General features: G+C 57.1%; 1 protein-coding gene across 6 annotated transcripts; it reads right to left on the bottom strand.

Annotated features, from left to right (window-relative positions):
• Positions 1 to 1,799: 1,799 nt before the first annotated feature.
• PKDCC (protein kinase domain containing, cytoplasmic) lies at positions 1,800 to 12,252 on the bottom strand. Of its 6 annotated transcripts, none has more exons than XM_023189309.3 (7): positions 11,437 to 12,252; positions 6,945 to 7,067; positions 6,000 to 6,271; positions 5,294 to 5,373; positions 4,917 to 5,024; positions 2,922 to 3,095; positions 1,800 to 2,713 (listed from the first exon to the last, which is right to left on the bottom strand). In XM_023189309.3, the coding sequence occupies exons 1-7, from the start codon at positions 12,073 to 12,075 to the stop codon at positions 2,628 to 2,630; spliced, it is 1,482 nt and encodes a 493-aa protein (XP_023045077.1). In that variant the 5' UTR covers positions 12,076 to 12,252; the 3' UTR covers positions 1,800 to 2,627. The 6 variants fall into 6 exon arrangements, 4 of the variants coding, with proteins under 4 accessions (XP_023045077.1, XP_023045078.1, XP_023045080.1 ...); XR_002725722.2 differs by lacking the exon at positions 1,800 to 2,713 and adding an exon at positions 3,375 to 3,755 and having other exon boundaries at positions 2,966 to 3,095; XR_002725723.2 differs by lacking the exon at positions 1,800 to 2,713 and adding an exon at positions 3,400 to 3,755 and having other exon boundaries at positions 3,021 to 3,095.
• Between the last annotated feature and the right edge of the window lie 1,264 nt (positions 12,253 to 13,516).

Here is a 13,516-nt window from a genome sequence, read left to right as displayed (position 1 = left end):
CACTAAGGAAGAAGCCGTCCACCATCCCCTTCAGCCACTGTGTGTGAGTCTTTCTAAAAAGACGTTATGACTTGCAGGACCTCCATTTCCGTTTGTTACACACTCACAGGAAGGAGGCGCTTCCCTAACTCTAACTCACACTCTTCCTGCTGCAACGGGTCCCTTCTGGGACGCAGCACTTCGTACTACCGGCCAGAGCGCAGGCTTGGAGGGAGGCTGGATTAGAATGCTCGCTCAAACACTTAGCAGCTGTTACCTGGGCTTCAGTTTTCAGGGCTGTAAAATTGGAATAATTTTGTACCTTGCTGAGGCCAGAGCCTGGCCCTCTGGAAGTATTATTTCCCTCTGTCCCTCTCCAGGGGTTGGTGAATCCCTCGTCTGGAAATCTCTCAAAGCCGGGAAGGCAGTGCTTGGTTCACTTTGGTCTTTTTCCCCAGAGTCCTGTGGTTCCTGGGCCCTGCAGGCCTCTCTGCTTATTACTGGGTCCTTGGTCTCTCTGGACTATGCAACCCTCGCACACTTCCTGGCCCAGTCCCCTCCCCTCAGGTTCTCATCACTTCTGGTCCCGCCTTGTGCCTCCTTGGTGGATGTGGTTCCTCTGGCCCTCAGAGCCCCAAAGGCCATATGACGTTGGAGGGTAATAGAGGATTGTGTAAAGTCCAGTACTGGATCACGTGGGGTGGGCTACGCATGTTGCATGGAGTGAGTTCAGCTAGGGAAAGAGGTCCCAGGGCGATGGAAGCTGAGGTCCTCCTTCAAGGGATAAGGATAGTCTGAGGGTGGTGAGCATGGCAGGATTTGGCTGCATTGTCATGGTGTGAGGCTTTGTGGAGGCTCTGCCTTTCCCCTCCACCCACAATCACCAAGCCCAATACCAGCGGCAAGATGTGGGGTGTGTGGGCTGGGGATGGCAGTGGCAAGCTGCAACCCTGAGGGTCAGAGTGGCGACTGTGACGAGGGCTCCAGAGCTAATACGGCTCTCAATCACCTCGAACTACAGGGACATCTTGTTATGTGAGAAAATACACCAGCCACATCTGTTGAGAAGAAATCAGGTTAAAGTTTGGTTATTCTTTTTAAAGCCTCCAAAGGTTTGTGTCCATCCAGAATATTCTAGAAGTAGAATGGTGTATAGGACAGAAGATGTGGGTTTCAAGTCAGAAGCCCTGCATTCATGGCGGCGCTCTCTAGCCTCCATGTGATCCCGAACCCGCAGGTCCTTGTTTTTGCTCTGGGCTTCGATACAGACTGGCTAGACCTTCCCTCCTAAAATCGACAAAATGGAAGCTGGTCTTTCCACAGACCCTCCTTTCTTCTGACTGTTCATATATTTCATGTTCAGAGAAAGACTCAGAAAAGCTTAGTGCCCGTGACTGTGTGGTGGGCCCAGGCCAGGTCCAACCCTGTGCAGAGGTAAAGCTGACCCACCTGCAGGTTGTTCGGGTACCCCGGTGACCCCTTCATGGCTGACATCCCACCATGAGCACCTTACTCCACTGGGTTAGGGCTTCATACTTAAGAAGCTGGTCTGTAAAAATGAGAACTTCCTTGGGGGAAAAGGGAGTCCCCATGTCTTTTTTGGGGACATGATGTGGAGGGCCCAGTGGGAGGTGGGCACCATGGGTGGGAGCAGAGCCTGAAAACACTTTGTGATGACTTAAGAGTTTGCTGCTGAGATTTCACTCATCTTCCCCTGTGACACACGCATCCCCACAAACATATACCAAGGACATAACTGAGGACCAAGAAGTCACAACCTAAGAAACTGTTGCTGGGGAAGAGTTTGCTGTGAAACATCATTTTATTAACTAATTTTATTTTATTTTATTTTTTACAAAAATAAACAATTTAGTGAACAAGAAGTACAAAAGATTCTGGATATTCAAACTCCAGGAAGGGGGAGAGCCTGGTTTTGGCTGCTTTGCGGCTTTCATTGAAAGCAAATGAGGCAGAAAGGCCCCGGCCCCACCCCCACCCCAGGTCCTGGCTCAAACCGCACCTGCTCCCCTCCGACCCCAGTCTTGGCTCATGCTGAGGTGTGCACCTCTGCCCCTGACCCCTGGGCTGGCCTGGGAGTGCCTGCCCTCTGTCGGGAGGTCAGAGATAGCCTCCCCAGGTACAGAATCACCCACATCCTGGAGCTTCCCCCGCCAAGTCTCCTGTCCAGACCTAAGCTGAGAGAACACTCAGCGATGGATTGTCCCCACGCAGCCCCCCGCCTGCCGTGGCAAGTACAGCAGCAGCAGCAGCAGCAGGGGCTTTAGCTACATTCTCACACTACTGAACACAGTGACGGGGCTGCTCACAGAACTGTCCCGGGGAGGGACACAGCCCCTACTGGGGAGACTAGCCTGAGCTTGCTTGCAGCCCAGAGGGTTGGAGAGGCAGTCATCCCCCCAAGATTCCTGGACTAGGAGCCAGCAGTCCCATAGCTAGGCTGGTAAACTCACATTTTAACATTTGGCATTATTGCACGTTTGTCCTGGTCACATCGGTCTGTCTGGGATGTCAGCTTTGTCTGCAGGGGTTCCCAGGTGACATGCAGCGCTGCCAGCGCAAGTCACTCCCTCCACAGGCAAGCCCCACTGCTGAGGATAGTCAGCTGGTCAGCCGAGCCCTCAGACAGGTCAGCCTGAGGCCTTCACATATGTAGTCTTGTTGGGATCAGGGACCACTTGGCTCCATCCAGTCTTGAAAAAGACCAGCTGCCGACCTGGGGGGCAGAGGTGAGGGGTAACAGGGCTGGATGTTTCTCTTCCTGGATGCAGGGCCATTCTCCCTAATTTGACTGCCTTGAAGACACGTATACCTCTCTCTCATCATCTCAGCACCCCCCTTGACTTACGATGGGCCACCACTATCTATCAACCTCCAAAGAGGTCCTGCCATCTCCCTTGGAAGGGCTTCTGCCACTGGCTCACCTGTCCAGGTGGTCTGGTTGGTGACCACAAAGGCCCGACACTGGGCATGGCTCTCACAGACGTCCACAGCCTCAGCCAGGTTGAACACTGAAAGGAGGCAGCTCCCATGGTGGTAGGATGGCCAGCAGCGATAGTCCTCCTGGGGGATGGTGCTGTCTGGGATGCGCTGGTACTCTGTGGGGTGGGGATGGAGTAAAATGAGAACTCTGTATGCCCAGGTTTGAGTGCCCAGGGATGTGTCACTTTCTGAAAAGGGCAGCAAGACTCATTGCCTAGGTCAAAGCTAAAGTCCAGCCCAACCCTCTAGCATGGAGATGAAGGCAGCTACCACTGTTGAAACTGGGCTGATTCATCAAAAAAGACAAAGCACAGACTTGGTTTTCAGGAGATACAGATCTCCCAAATCCAAGGGCACGTAGCTGGGTCAGGCAGTACAAGATAGCAGGCACATACAAGGGGGACAGACATATACAGGGACCCGTGGAGTCCCAGCTGTCTAGGCGAATTGCTGAGGTCAGGACATCTTAGACAGTTAGAGCCAGGCTTCTCAAACTTCAATGTGCACGTGAATCCCACCAAGGACTCTTGTTAAAATGCAGATTCTTCTTCTTCTTCTTTATTTTTTTTTTGATGGAGTCTCACTCTGTTGCCCAGACTAGAGTGCAGTGACACAATCATAGCCCACTGCAGCCTTGAAATCCTGGGCTCCAGGGATCCTCCCATCTCAGCCTCCTGAAGTGCTGGGATTACAGGTGTGAGCCACCATGAGATTCTGATTCATGAGGTCTGGGGTGGAACTGAGAATCTGCACTTCTAACCAGCATCCAGTGTGGCCTGCAACGGTTCAGAGCAACCTTCATTCACATTTTCTCCTGGCCTTGGGGAGAGAAGTTAGGCAAGTTCCTCAGAAGGGCCTGGGATGGAAGGGAGTCAGGGGTTTTTGAAGTTAAGAGGATGCAAATAGACTGAAATGCAAAAAATCCACGGCTAGAGTGGGGAGGGGGCTGGAGGGAAAATCTGAGATCTCATTCTACAGAGAGAGCCTCAGAAGCTCTGAAAACTCACAATCCAGTGAGCTGCTCGGCTGCTGGCCTCTTGTTTGCTCCTGTCTTTCCCACTGCCTGGAGAGCCCCAGCTCTGGGCTGATAATGCAGAAGCCCTGGGCCTCTGGCCACCCCGCCCTCCTGCCTCCTTCTACCAGGGACTAGACCAAAGTCCAGGGCTGACTGTGATTTACAGCCCCATAAACGGCATCCTCAGGGACAGAGCCAGCCATTGTTCACCTCGTTAAACTTTATTTACAGGGCTAACAGGGCTCCCCTACCCCTAAGACTAGCCAGAGCTCCTTGAATATGGAGGCTGCTCACCCCTCAACCCCTGCCAACCCCAGCTAAACCCCAGGGCTTCAGCAGAAGGACCACAGCCTGAAACCAGTGGCCAGAATTCTCCCCCTGCCCTTGGGGCTTCCTGGCTGGTTTCAGTGTGTGCCTCCCCTAACATCCAGTGCCCTTCTAGCCCCGGGAGATTAGAGGAAGGAAAGGGAAGCAAACATATACTGTGTTCCAGCTGTGTCATAGGAACTGCACTAATTGCTTTCACACGTTTCACCTGACATTTAATTCCCATAAGAATTTGGTGAGGTGGGTAATGGTGAACCCAATTCACAGATGAGGAAAGTGAGGTTCAAGGGGTAACTTGCTCAAAGTCACATAGCCAGTACATGATAGGGTTTGGAGCCATCCAGAGTAGGGTGTCAGTGTCCACCCCCAGGTTGAAGGCAGAATTATAGTTGCTCTAGCTCAGCTAGAGATGGAACCTCAGATTACTCCATGTCAGCCCCTCCACGATTCTATGTGAGCCCCTAGAGTGGCCTTTGGAGACAAGGGTAACCAGAGAAAGGGTTTAGAGAAATAGGCCACTTAGCCTAATTGGGCAGGGTCATTCACCCTCCCACCTGTTTCTCGCTTCCCTGTGGATCAGGTTGGGGTCACTCACCAGTACTGCTGCTTGCCGTGAAGTTCTGCAGATACTGCCCACTCCGATACAGGTGCAGCACCTTCTCCAGCTGGGCCAGGGTCTCGTCCACCCCCCAGGTGAGCTCTCCTGCAGAGTGCAGTGTGGCTAAGACAGGAGGCCTGGGGCTCCCACTCCTCCCTGAAGTCAGCAGCCAGCTGCTCCCTGCTCTGCCTTCAGAGCCTGTGCCCCGGTGAACAGAGGGTTGGGGAGTGGGAAGGTTGCGGCAGAATGCCACCTTAGGAAGTGATGGTTTCTGGACCCCCTGCTGCCCTGGGTTATTTTTCTCCCCACTTTTGCTGGGGGTGGGGGGTGCGCGGGGAAGGTGCCTGGAAGCAGATGGGCCCTGGAGAGCTCACCCGTGGCGTTGACAATGCTGTCCAGCAGAGGACGCAGTGAAGGCGGGGCGCTGTGAGGCAGGAGGTATGTGAAGAAAAACCTGTGGCAGAGAGAAACCAGTGGCTCAGGGATCCAGCCTTTGGAGACACATCCTTCCTCTATTCCAACCTGGGGTAAACGCTAACCTGGCCAGGGAGCTGGATCCCTCAGGCTTAGCAACCAGGCAGGCTGCTGTGAAGTCTACTAAGCCTCGGGGGAGGGGGCTGGGCGCATGCTAAGACCACACCTAACTTCACACTAACCGAAACCAGGGGCCTGCTTCCCATCCCTTCTCAGGACTTGCCCACCTCCCAGCCCCACATCATCCCCTGACTGACCCCCGGTGCCAGAGCAGCCCCATGGCTGGGGCCCAGTGAGGAATTTCCCAGAGCACAAGGCCTGGGTAGGAAGGGAAAAGTGCCAGTTCCACCAGCCCTAGGCTCCGAGTCCAACACTATTTTAAGAAGCTTCCAGCTGCCACCCCCTAACACAGATTCTCCTTGGAGCTATTTTTAGCCTCCCCATCAGAAGCCTGAAGGTTCCCTCTGGACACGGTAGAAGCCTTCCCTCACTCTGGTCAAGGCTGAGTCTCCCTGCCCAGCTGGCCTCCACGTTGGCTCTCTTCCTGCCATGCCCTCCTGGCCCATTCTCCTTCGATGGAGTTCCTGAATCGGGGGTGGAGGTCACCTGTAGGCATTATAGACGTTCCGCTTCTCGTTCATGCCCTCGCACCAGCCACGGGCTGAGCAGGGCAGGGTGAAGTTCCTGGCCGGAAACTCGAGTATGCAGTCAGCACTGCCTGCACACGGCGTCTCCTCCACACGTGCGTCATCCAGGTCCGTCACTTTGAGCTCCCCATCCACCAGCACAAACTGTCGAGGGCGGAAGTCTAGCAGAGTGACGGAGCCCAGTGGGGAGTGGGCCAGGTGGTGGAGGAGGCGGCCCAGGCTCAGGCAGATCTGAGGGGCAGAAGAAAAGACTGCTCACTGCTTCTCTCCTGGGTGGGGGTCTGTGGGACTCGAGGGCGCCCTCCTTGTGGAATCTGAACTTTGCTTGTGGGGGTTGGCACTTCTCTTCTGTAGGTCCCAGTGCTCCACAAAGGCCAAGGTCAGCAGCCTTAGAGAGGAGGCCAGTGATTTCCTATTAACCCTCAGCTGGCCTGACCCTGCAAATGATATGGAGTGGGTGGAAAACAGCAGCAGCGAGGGTCTGGGGAGAATGCGTCTCTTCCCTGAAGTTGCATCCTGAATGTAGTTTTAGTTCAGTGTATGGAAATAGTGGGAGGGTCAAGATGGTATTAAGGTCTTTCCTAGTTCTAGGACACTGGCCCTCCCACAGTCAGGCTGAGTGGGAGTGTGTGAGTGCTCCCCTCTTTAAGGTGCCAGCCCCCACAAGCTGGCGTGTACACGGGCACAAGGAGGGGTGAGGAGGGCAAGAGCACAGAATGTTGGGATCCTCTACGTCTTCCTTCTTTTTTGAACACTTTGGCCGGTGGCTGAGTCAGCCTGTGCGCCTTCTTCCCCTCCCTCTCCCTGGGTGGAGGAGGAGTGGGAGCTGCTCTGGAGGGCTGGCCTTCTAAGGGAGAACCATCCTAGCAAGGAGCCCAGGGCCCAAGCCCTCCTCTAAGCTCACTCGGAATCGATCCTCCCAGGAAGTTTGCAGCAGCTGGATCATTTCTACAGGGGCGCCCAGCTCCGTGATGGTGGTCAGGGTGTCTGGGATGTCCTCGCTGTCCTGGTAGCAGTAGCCATAGAGCTGGGGAAAGCCGAGGGCAGGTCATTAGGTCACAGGGTGGGGGTGGGGACAGGGAAGAGCTAGACTGTCAGGTTCCCCCTCTCTCTCCCCCCACCATCCCTAGGCCTTTGCTTCAGCTCAGGCCAGAAGAGAATGCAGCGTTGCCTGGGAAGCATGCCCTCTCTTCCCTGCAGTCAGACTTCCTACTCATCGTGCCAGCCCTTCGCCCCTTCCGACTCAGGTAAATGGGCAGGTCTGGCCACTGGGAGTTAACCACGTGCCAGGCACCCTGCTAAATTGCTCTATGTGCATAACTCAATTCTTATAATGAGCACAGTAGGTACTATTATTATCTCCAACTTCAGGCGAGGAGGCTGACTCAGAGAGGTTAAGTTGCTTGCATAAGGTGGCACAGCCGATCAGTGCAGGAGCTAAGATGTGAATTTGTGCCACTCAGATTCTACAACCTGTTTTTCTTTCTTTCTTTCTTTCTTTTTTTGAGAGAGCCTCGCTCTGTTGCCCAGGCTGGAGTGCAGTGGGATGATCTCAGCTCTACTCCACCTCCTGGGTTCAATCAGTTCTCTTGCCTCAGCCTCCCGAGTAGCTGGGATTACAGGCACTTGCCACTATGCCCAGCTAATTTTTGTGTTTTTAGTAGAGACAGGGTTTCACCATGTTGGCCAGGCTGGTCTCAAACTCCTGACCTCAAGTGATTTGCCTGCCTTGGCCTCCCAAAGTGCTGGGATTACAGGCGTGAACCACTGTGTCCGGCCACAATCTGTTTTTTTCTAAAAATGCTGTTTGCAAATACACAAGCCAGCATACGGTTGGGCATTATCCCTCCTCCCCTCCTCCAATCTGTATCCCTCACCATTTCTACCTTCTGGCAGCTTCAGTTTTCTCTGTGTGGGTCTTGAGGGAGGAAAAACAAGTTCCCTCAGATTGGTAACAAGTGTTGATAAGAACAAGGTACCTAAGGGCACATGCCGGGGTGTGTTTTGCATATGAGTGATGTGTATCAGTGGGGTTGGTAGTGAGTGATGATTCCTCCTGGAAGATCAGTTCTTTTGGGGTTACCCTCACAGGGAACGGCCCACTCTATATCATGCGGGGAGAAGCTCTGCACTGCCCAGGGACTTCTGGGAAGCACAGTCTGACTGTCACTACCACCTAAACAGCATCCTCAGGCTTCTCCCTGGCTCTTCCAGCATACTCCACGGCAGCCAGGGGCTCGTATAGTGCTCAAAACAACCAGCACCCTGTGGGGTAGAAACACAAAGGCCGAGTTGTCCAGGCCCGACTGGGGGAGAGGAGAACTATGCGGTGGAGGGGTGGGGATGCTAAGCCCATGGCCTGGATATCCCTGTGCACTGTCACCCTCATATCATCGTTCACACCCTCCCCAGAGCCACTCTAGGTCCTCACATGTCTTCTTCCCGCCCTAGGAGTGCCCCCTCAGCTCTCCGTCATCCTGCTGGCATGGGGGAAGGCCTCACTCTCGGGCTGTGACTTGGGGGGCCAGGGCAGCTCCAGGCACCCTCTTCTCTCTCCACCCCCTTCCCATCAGTCCAGGGAGGCCCCAGATCCTGGTGGGGTGGGGGGAAGGTAAGGGGAACAGCCCTGGGGCCTGGTTCTCATTTTCTTGCCCAGAGTCTGAGCCTTTGTGGGAAACTTCTGAAGGTTATTAAACACCCGGAGGTCGTTAAATGCGCTGTTAACGAGGTATTAATCAACACCCCTCAGGAAAAAATAAAAAGACACCATTAACCCCCCCAGGAAGCGTGAGGCTAAGCATTTCAGTCACATCTTTTGTTCAGCTGGGAGAAGAAATATACTTTAGCAGGGCCAGAATCTGGGCCCAGGCAGGCCTGGGGGCCCCAGGATGACAGGGGAGAGGTGGGGAGAGATTGAGGGGAGGGAAGACCCCTGTGCCCTTCGGCCCTGGGCTATAGAGGAGTCAGTCACATGAGGGAGTGTGTGTGCGTGTGTCAGGGGTGGGATGGGGAGGGGTCAAAGAAGATGGATGGAAAGATCTCGCCCAGGCAATCCGCATGACCAGAGAAAGCCCTGGGAGGTGCAGAGTGGGGCGTGCTAGCCTGGGCATTTTCTATTAGAATCCACTCACCAACTCTGCGCTGCTCAGAGAGGAAGGGTGGTGGGCCTGCACCACTAGGAACTCTAGAAATGTTCTCTGACTCCTCCCCAGTTCAGCAAACAGTCAAATGGTTTTGAAATTTTAAATGACTCAGAGGTATTAAAGCAGCATTATTTCTAGTTCCCTGTACACCTGCCCTGAAGCCTCCTGGGTGGGAAGACCCCACTGCAGGCTTCCCTCCCAGCAAAGACAGCCGGTTGAGGAAGCCAGAGCGACAGGGGCCCGGGGGCCAGAAGATGAATGGGGGAGAGCCACCCTCAAAGCAGTCCCTAAACTCACACTAAAGGGCCCCCCACTTTTCACTTTTCCTGGGTAGAAGGGACCTGTGACCCTCTCTCCCTTAGCAACCCTGTGCCCTGGGGCCACTAACTCTCGTCTGGGACTCTACAATAAAGAGTCACACAGCCAACCCCAGACAACCCTGGTCTTGGTTTGGTGAGGGAAGGGTGAAAACTATTCTGTTGTAATTTGTTCTTTGGTGCCTTCAGAATTGGGCTGGGGGCCTGACATTTCAGAGGAGGACCGTCCTGTGATATATGCGTGGGGTATTAGCTGAATGCTTGTCAGGAAGTTTGGGCTGGCAGGAAGAGTGAGGCAGAAGTTTCTAAAAGACGGGAAAGCACATCAAACATCAAACTCGTCTGAAGGGAGAGGGGTCTTGAGTCAAGCAACTAAGACTTTATGTCCTGCTAAGTCACTCAAGATCTCTCCACTCCCTCAGGATCTGGCTGACACCCTAGAGTTTCCAAAAAGTTCCCAAGAGTCCCTGGGAAGCAAAGAGTACAAGATCCTCCCAGTCAGAATGGCCACGTAACCAGGGGCTCACTCCCTGAAGCTGCAGGACACAGTGTGAGCTGTGCAGCCAGGCTTCACTACACACAACTGTTGGTTCTGCCCGAGCTCCCGAGACCAGCTTGGGGCCCAGGGCCCGGTCACAACTGTCTGACCAGGGTGGGGGAATACAATGGAGGAGGGTGAGACTGGGAGCCAACAGGAGTATAAACAGCTTTTCGGCCAATCTCTCCTACTCTACGATACCCACCCATCTCCCTCCAGGGCTGGGGTGCCATCTCACTCCTGAGGAAAGGAGAGAGGGACTCCTGCATTTCCGGTCATTTCCGCTGGGTGCAGAGAGGTTAGTTTGAGTGGGCTCGGAGGTGGAAGGTGTGTGCAAGGTTCATCCGTTGGGGAGGCTGCACACACCCCATGTTCACCAGGCCAACAGCGGTCAGGGATTCCCCTCTCAGTTTGCTCAGACATGTGCAAAGGGAATAGTCTGTCTAATCTTAGGATGCAGGGAGACCTGAAAGAGAGGATGTAGTGTAAGGGCAGTGCTAGGACTGTGAGAGGCCCACTCTAAGTCTAGCTTGAGGGGACAAGGTGGGGGTTTCAGCTCTCCCATGTGTCTCCAGCGAACAGGCGAGGCAGAGTCCCATTGAGTAGGAACCTGGGCATTTGGCCTTCTCAACCTTCCAGCCTCTTGGCTATCTATATACACTCAGACAGTGTGACATTTAGATCCTCAGGCCGCCAGTCTGTCCACTGAGCTGAGACCTTGAGGCTTCTCCAGGGACTCAAGGACCCACTTTAAGGTCTGGGGAACCCTTGGTTCACTTCTGGGAAGGGCTGTGTTCCCTTTTTCTAGCCTGGTCCCCAGCCCCCTTCCAGTGTCTTCTGGGGTGGCGCTGGGGGTGGGTGGGTGGGGAGACTCTATGGGAATCAAGCCTGACACATGGTCTCTTTCCAGCCCTTCCCAACCCCGTTGCTGTCCCGTTTCATTTTCAAAACCAGACAAATCACTGGAAGTTAAGAGAAGTTCCATCAAGAAGGGGGACTTTATCACACAGTTGTAATTCCGACTCAAGCGTCTTGGCTTAGGGTCATTTTGGCTTGGGGTAATATCCCTGGTGTTCAACCTCCTAACTCCAGCCCAAAGTACAGTCCTAAGCCCTAACGGACTGCCCCACCCCTGAGTTTTGGGAGCCTCTGTCCTGGTCTGTCTTTAAGAGGTGTGTGGAAGCGGAGAAGCCCAGGAGTTCTTCGGTAAAGGGACGCCCACCCAGACGCGAGAAGCAGGGTGGTGCAGTGGGAAGCGCCATGGTCCGGCTTCTGCGTCTAGCTTAGCCTGGGCGCAGTCACTGGCACTCCAGATCAAGGGTTTATCTTCCAGCCAGGTTGACAAGGTCTTGGGCACTCCCAGCCAACACCGTCACCCCCGCGTCCCCACCCTCGTACCTGCAGCACGTTGGGGTGCCGCAGCCGCTCCAGCAGCACCATCTCCTTAAGCAGCTTGTGGGCCGCGAGCCGATAGCAGCCCCTCCGTACCCCGAACTCGCGCACGCAGCTGCCCAGATCGTGGCCGCTGAAGTCCACCGCCTTGAGCGCCACCGCGGCGCCGCCGGGCAGGCGGACCCGGTACACGGCCTTGGTGTAGCCTGAGCCCACGTACTGCGCGCCGGACACGTTGCGAAGCGCGGCGCAGCCCAGGCGCGGGCCCGGTCCGGGGGAGCCTGGGCCGGGAGCCGGGGGCCAGCCTGGGGCGCCGTCGGGCAGGGGCCGGGCCCAAGGGGGCCGGGGGCGCTGCAGGCCGGGCCCGCCCGGAGCCAGGTCCATCAGGCGCCGCCGCTCCGGCCGGCCCGCCCCGGGCCCGGGGCCCCCGCGGGCATAGCGCTGCACCTCCTCGTAGCGCGCCCGGATCTGCCGGGCCAGCTCCCCGCGGCCCCCGCGACGGCCCGGGCCCGGGGCCGGCGAAGGCTCAGAGGACTGGCCTGGCCTCGGAGGCTCCGAGCCCGGAGCGAAGAGCACGTTGAGGACGGAGCCCAGCAGGAAGGAGGCGCAGAAACCCGCGGCCACTGCCGCTCGCCGGCGCCGCATCGCTCCCCTCCCCCCGGCCGGCCGGCCCCGCGCGGCTCCCCGGCCCCGGGCGGCTCAGGCTCCGAGGCGGCTCCGCTCTGCGCCCCGCTGGCCCCCTGCCCAGACCACGCGCATGGCCCCGGCGGCCCCGACCCCGGCCCCTCGCGGGCGACACATCGGCCTGACACTTGCCTCCCTGCCGCCCTGCCCCCGCCGCTTATAAGGCCCGGAGCCGCCCCCACCCCGCCCCGCCCCACCCCCGCCCCTCCGCCTCCGCCTCCGCCTCCGCCTCCCAGCTCCCGGCCCGAGCCTGTCCTCGGCACCGCCCCCTCCGGCCGCCCGGCCCGGCCTTCCCCGCTGACTGACAGCGGGACCTCCTCCCGCGGCCGTCCGGGCCTGGGAAGCGGCGCGGAGGCGGCTCCGGCCCTGCCCAGCCCGCTGTCCCCCCAGCTCCGTCTGGGGCGCGGGGGAAGGGGCGGCGGCCAGGAGGCGCGCGGGGACTCCGCGCCCAACGCGAGGGCGGACAACGGGGCCGGGGCGGCCGGATAACGGGATCGGGAGGTGGATAACGGAGCCGGCCGGGCGGAGTGGGAGGAAGATAAAGGGGCGAGGCCGGCGGGGAACGGGCTGGGGAGGGGACGGGCAGCTAAGTCCGGGGTGCGAAGATCCGAGTGATCTCAGCGCTCCCTCCTGGGACTGGAGGCCTCGGGGCAGTTTGGGCGCAGGGAAGGCGCGTGGACCCCGCCTCTCGCGGGTGGGGCCGGGGGTGGCGGCTCCTCGCTCAGTCCCGGATTCCGGGTTGGGGCGATGGCGAGGGGGAGGCGGCGCAGCCGGGCCAGCACCTGCGAGCGCGCGTGGGATAGGAGCTCTAGGCATAGAGGAATGCTCTTGAACTCGCCGGAGATGCCCTGTTAACTCCTTTTACTAAGTGTTTCTGATTTTCCTTGCCCCTAAAGCCCCAAATGCAGCTGGGGGTCGCTCCCTACCCCCAGGATGCCTGGGGTCTGACGGGGTCAGCCGCGTACCGGGAACGATGTGCATGCTAGTAGCTTGCGCAAAGAGTGCGATTGTGCCCACGGACGGCTTTCTGTGGAGTGTGTGCCTCGGCGTGTCTGAAGGGGCCATTGTGTCCGATGAAGGGAATGTGTACCTTGTGTGTAAGTTGGTGCTGACGCCACCAGAACTTCGGTCCCTCCTCCTCCCTCCCTGATTGCATCATTAGTGCTAATTGAGGGGCTTTCACACGCCAGTGCATTAGCTGTTTGGAGTGAGCTCCCCCCTCCTGGGAGAGATAAGCCGCTGCCCCTCCCCCTCGCAGCTCTCCTCTTCCCCGCCGCCCTGACACTGCCCACCTAGATCCTCTCACCTTCCTGGGCAGCTTCCTGCCTCCCTCTGGGCCAGGTTAATCTCTGTCGTCCTCACAGTGTCAGGGATTGGCTGGGGAGGGGTCAGGGAGGAGAAG

This window comes from Piliocolobus tephrosceles, chromosome 15 (genome assembly GCF_002776525.5).
Source record: "Piliocolobus tephrosceles isolate RC106 chromosome 15, ASM277652v3, whole genome shotgun sequence".
NCBI lineage: Eukaryota > Metazoa > Chordata > Mammalia > Primates > Cercopithecidae > Piliocolobus > Piliocolobus tephrosceles.
Note: the sequence above shows the minus strand (reverse complement) of the source record. Positions and strands in the feature narration are given on the sequence as shown.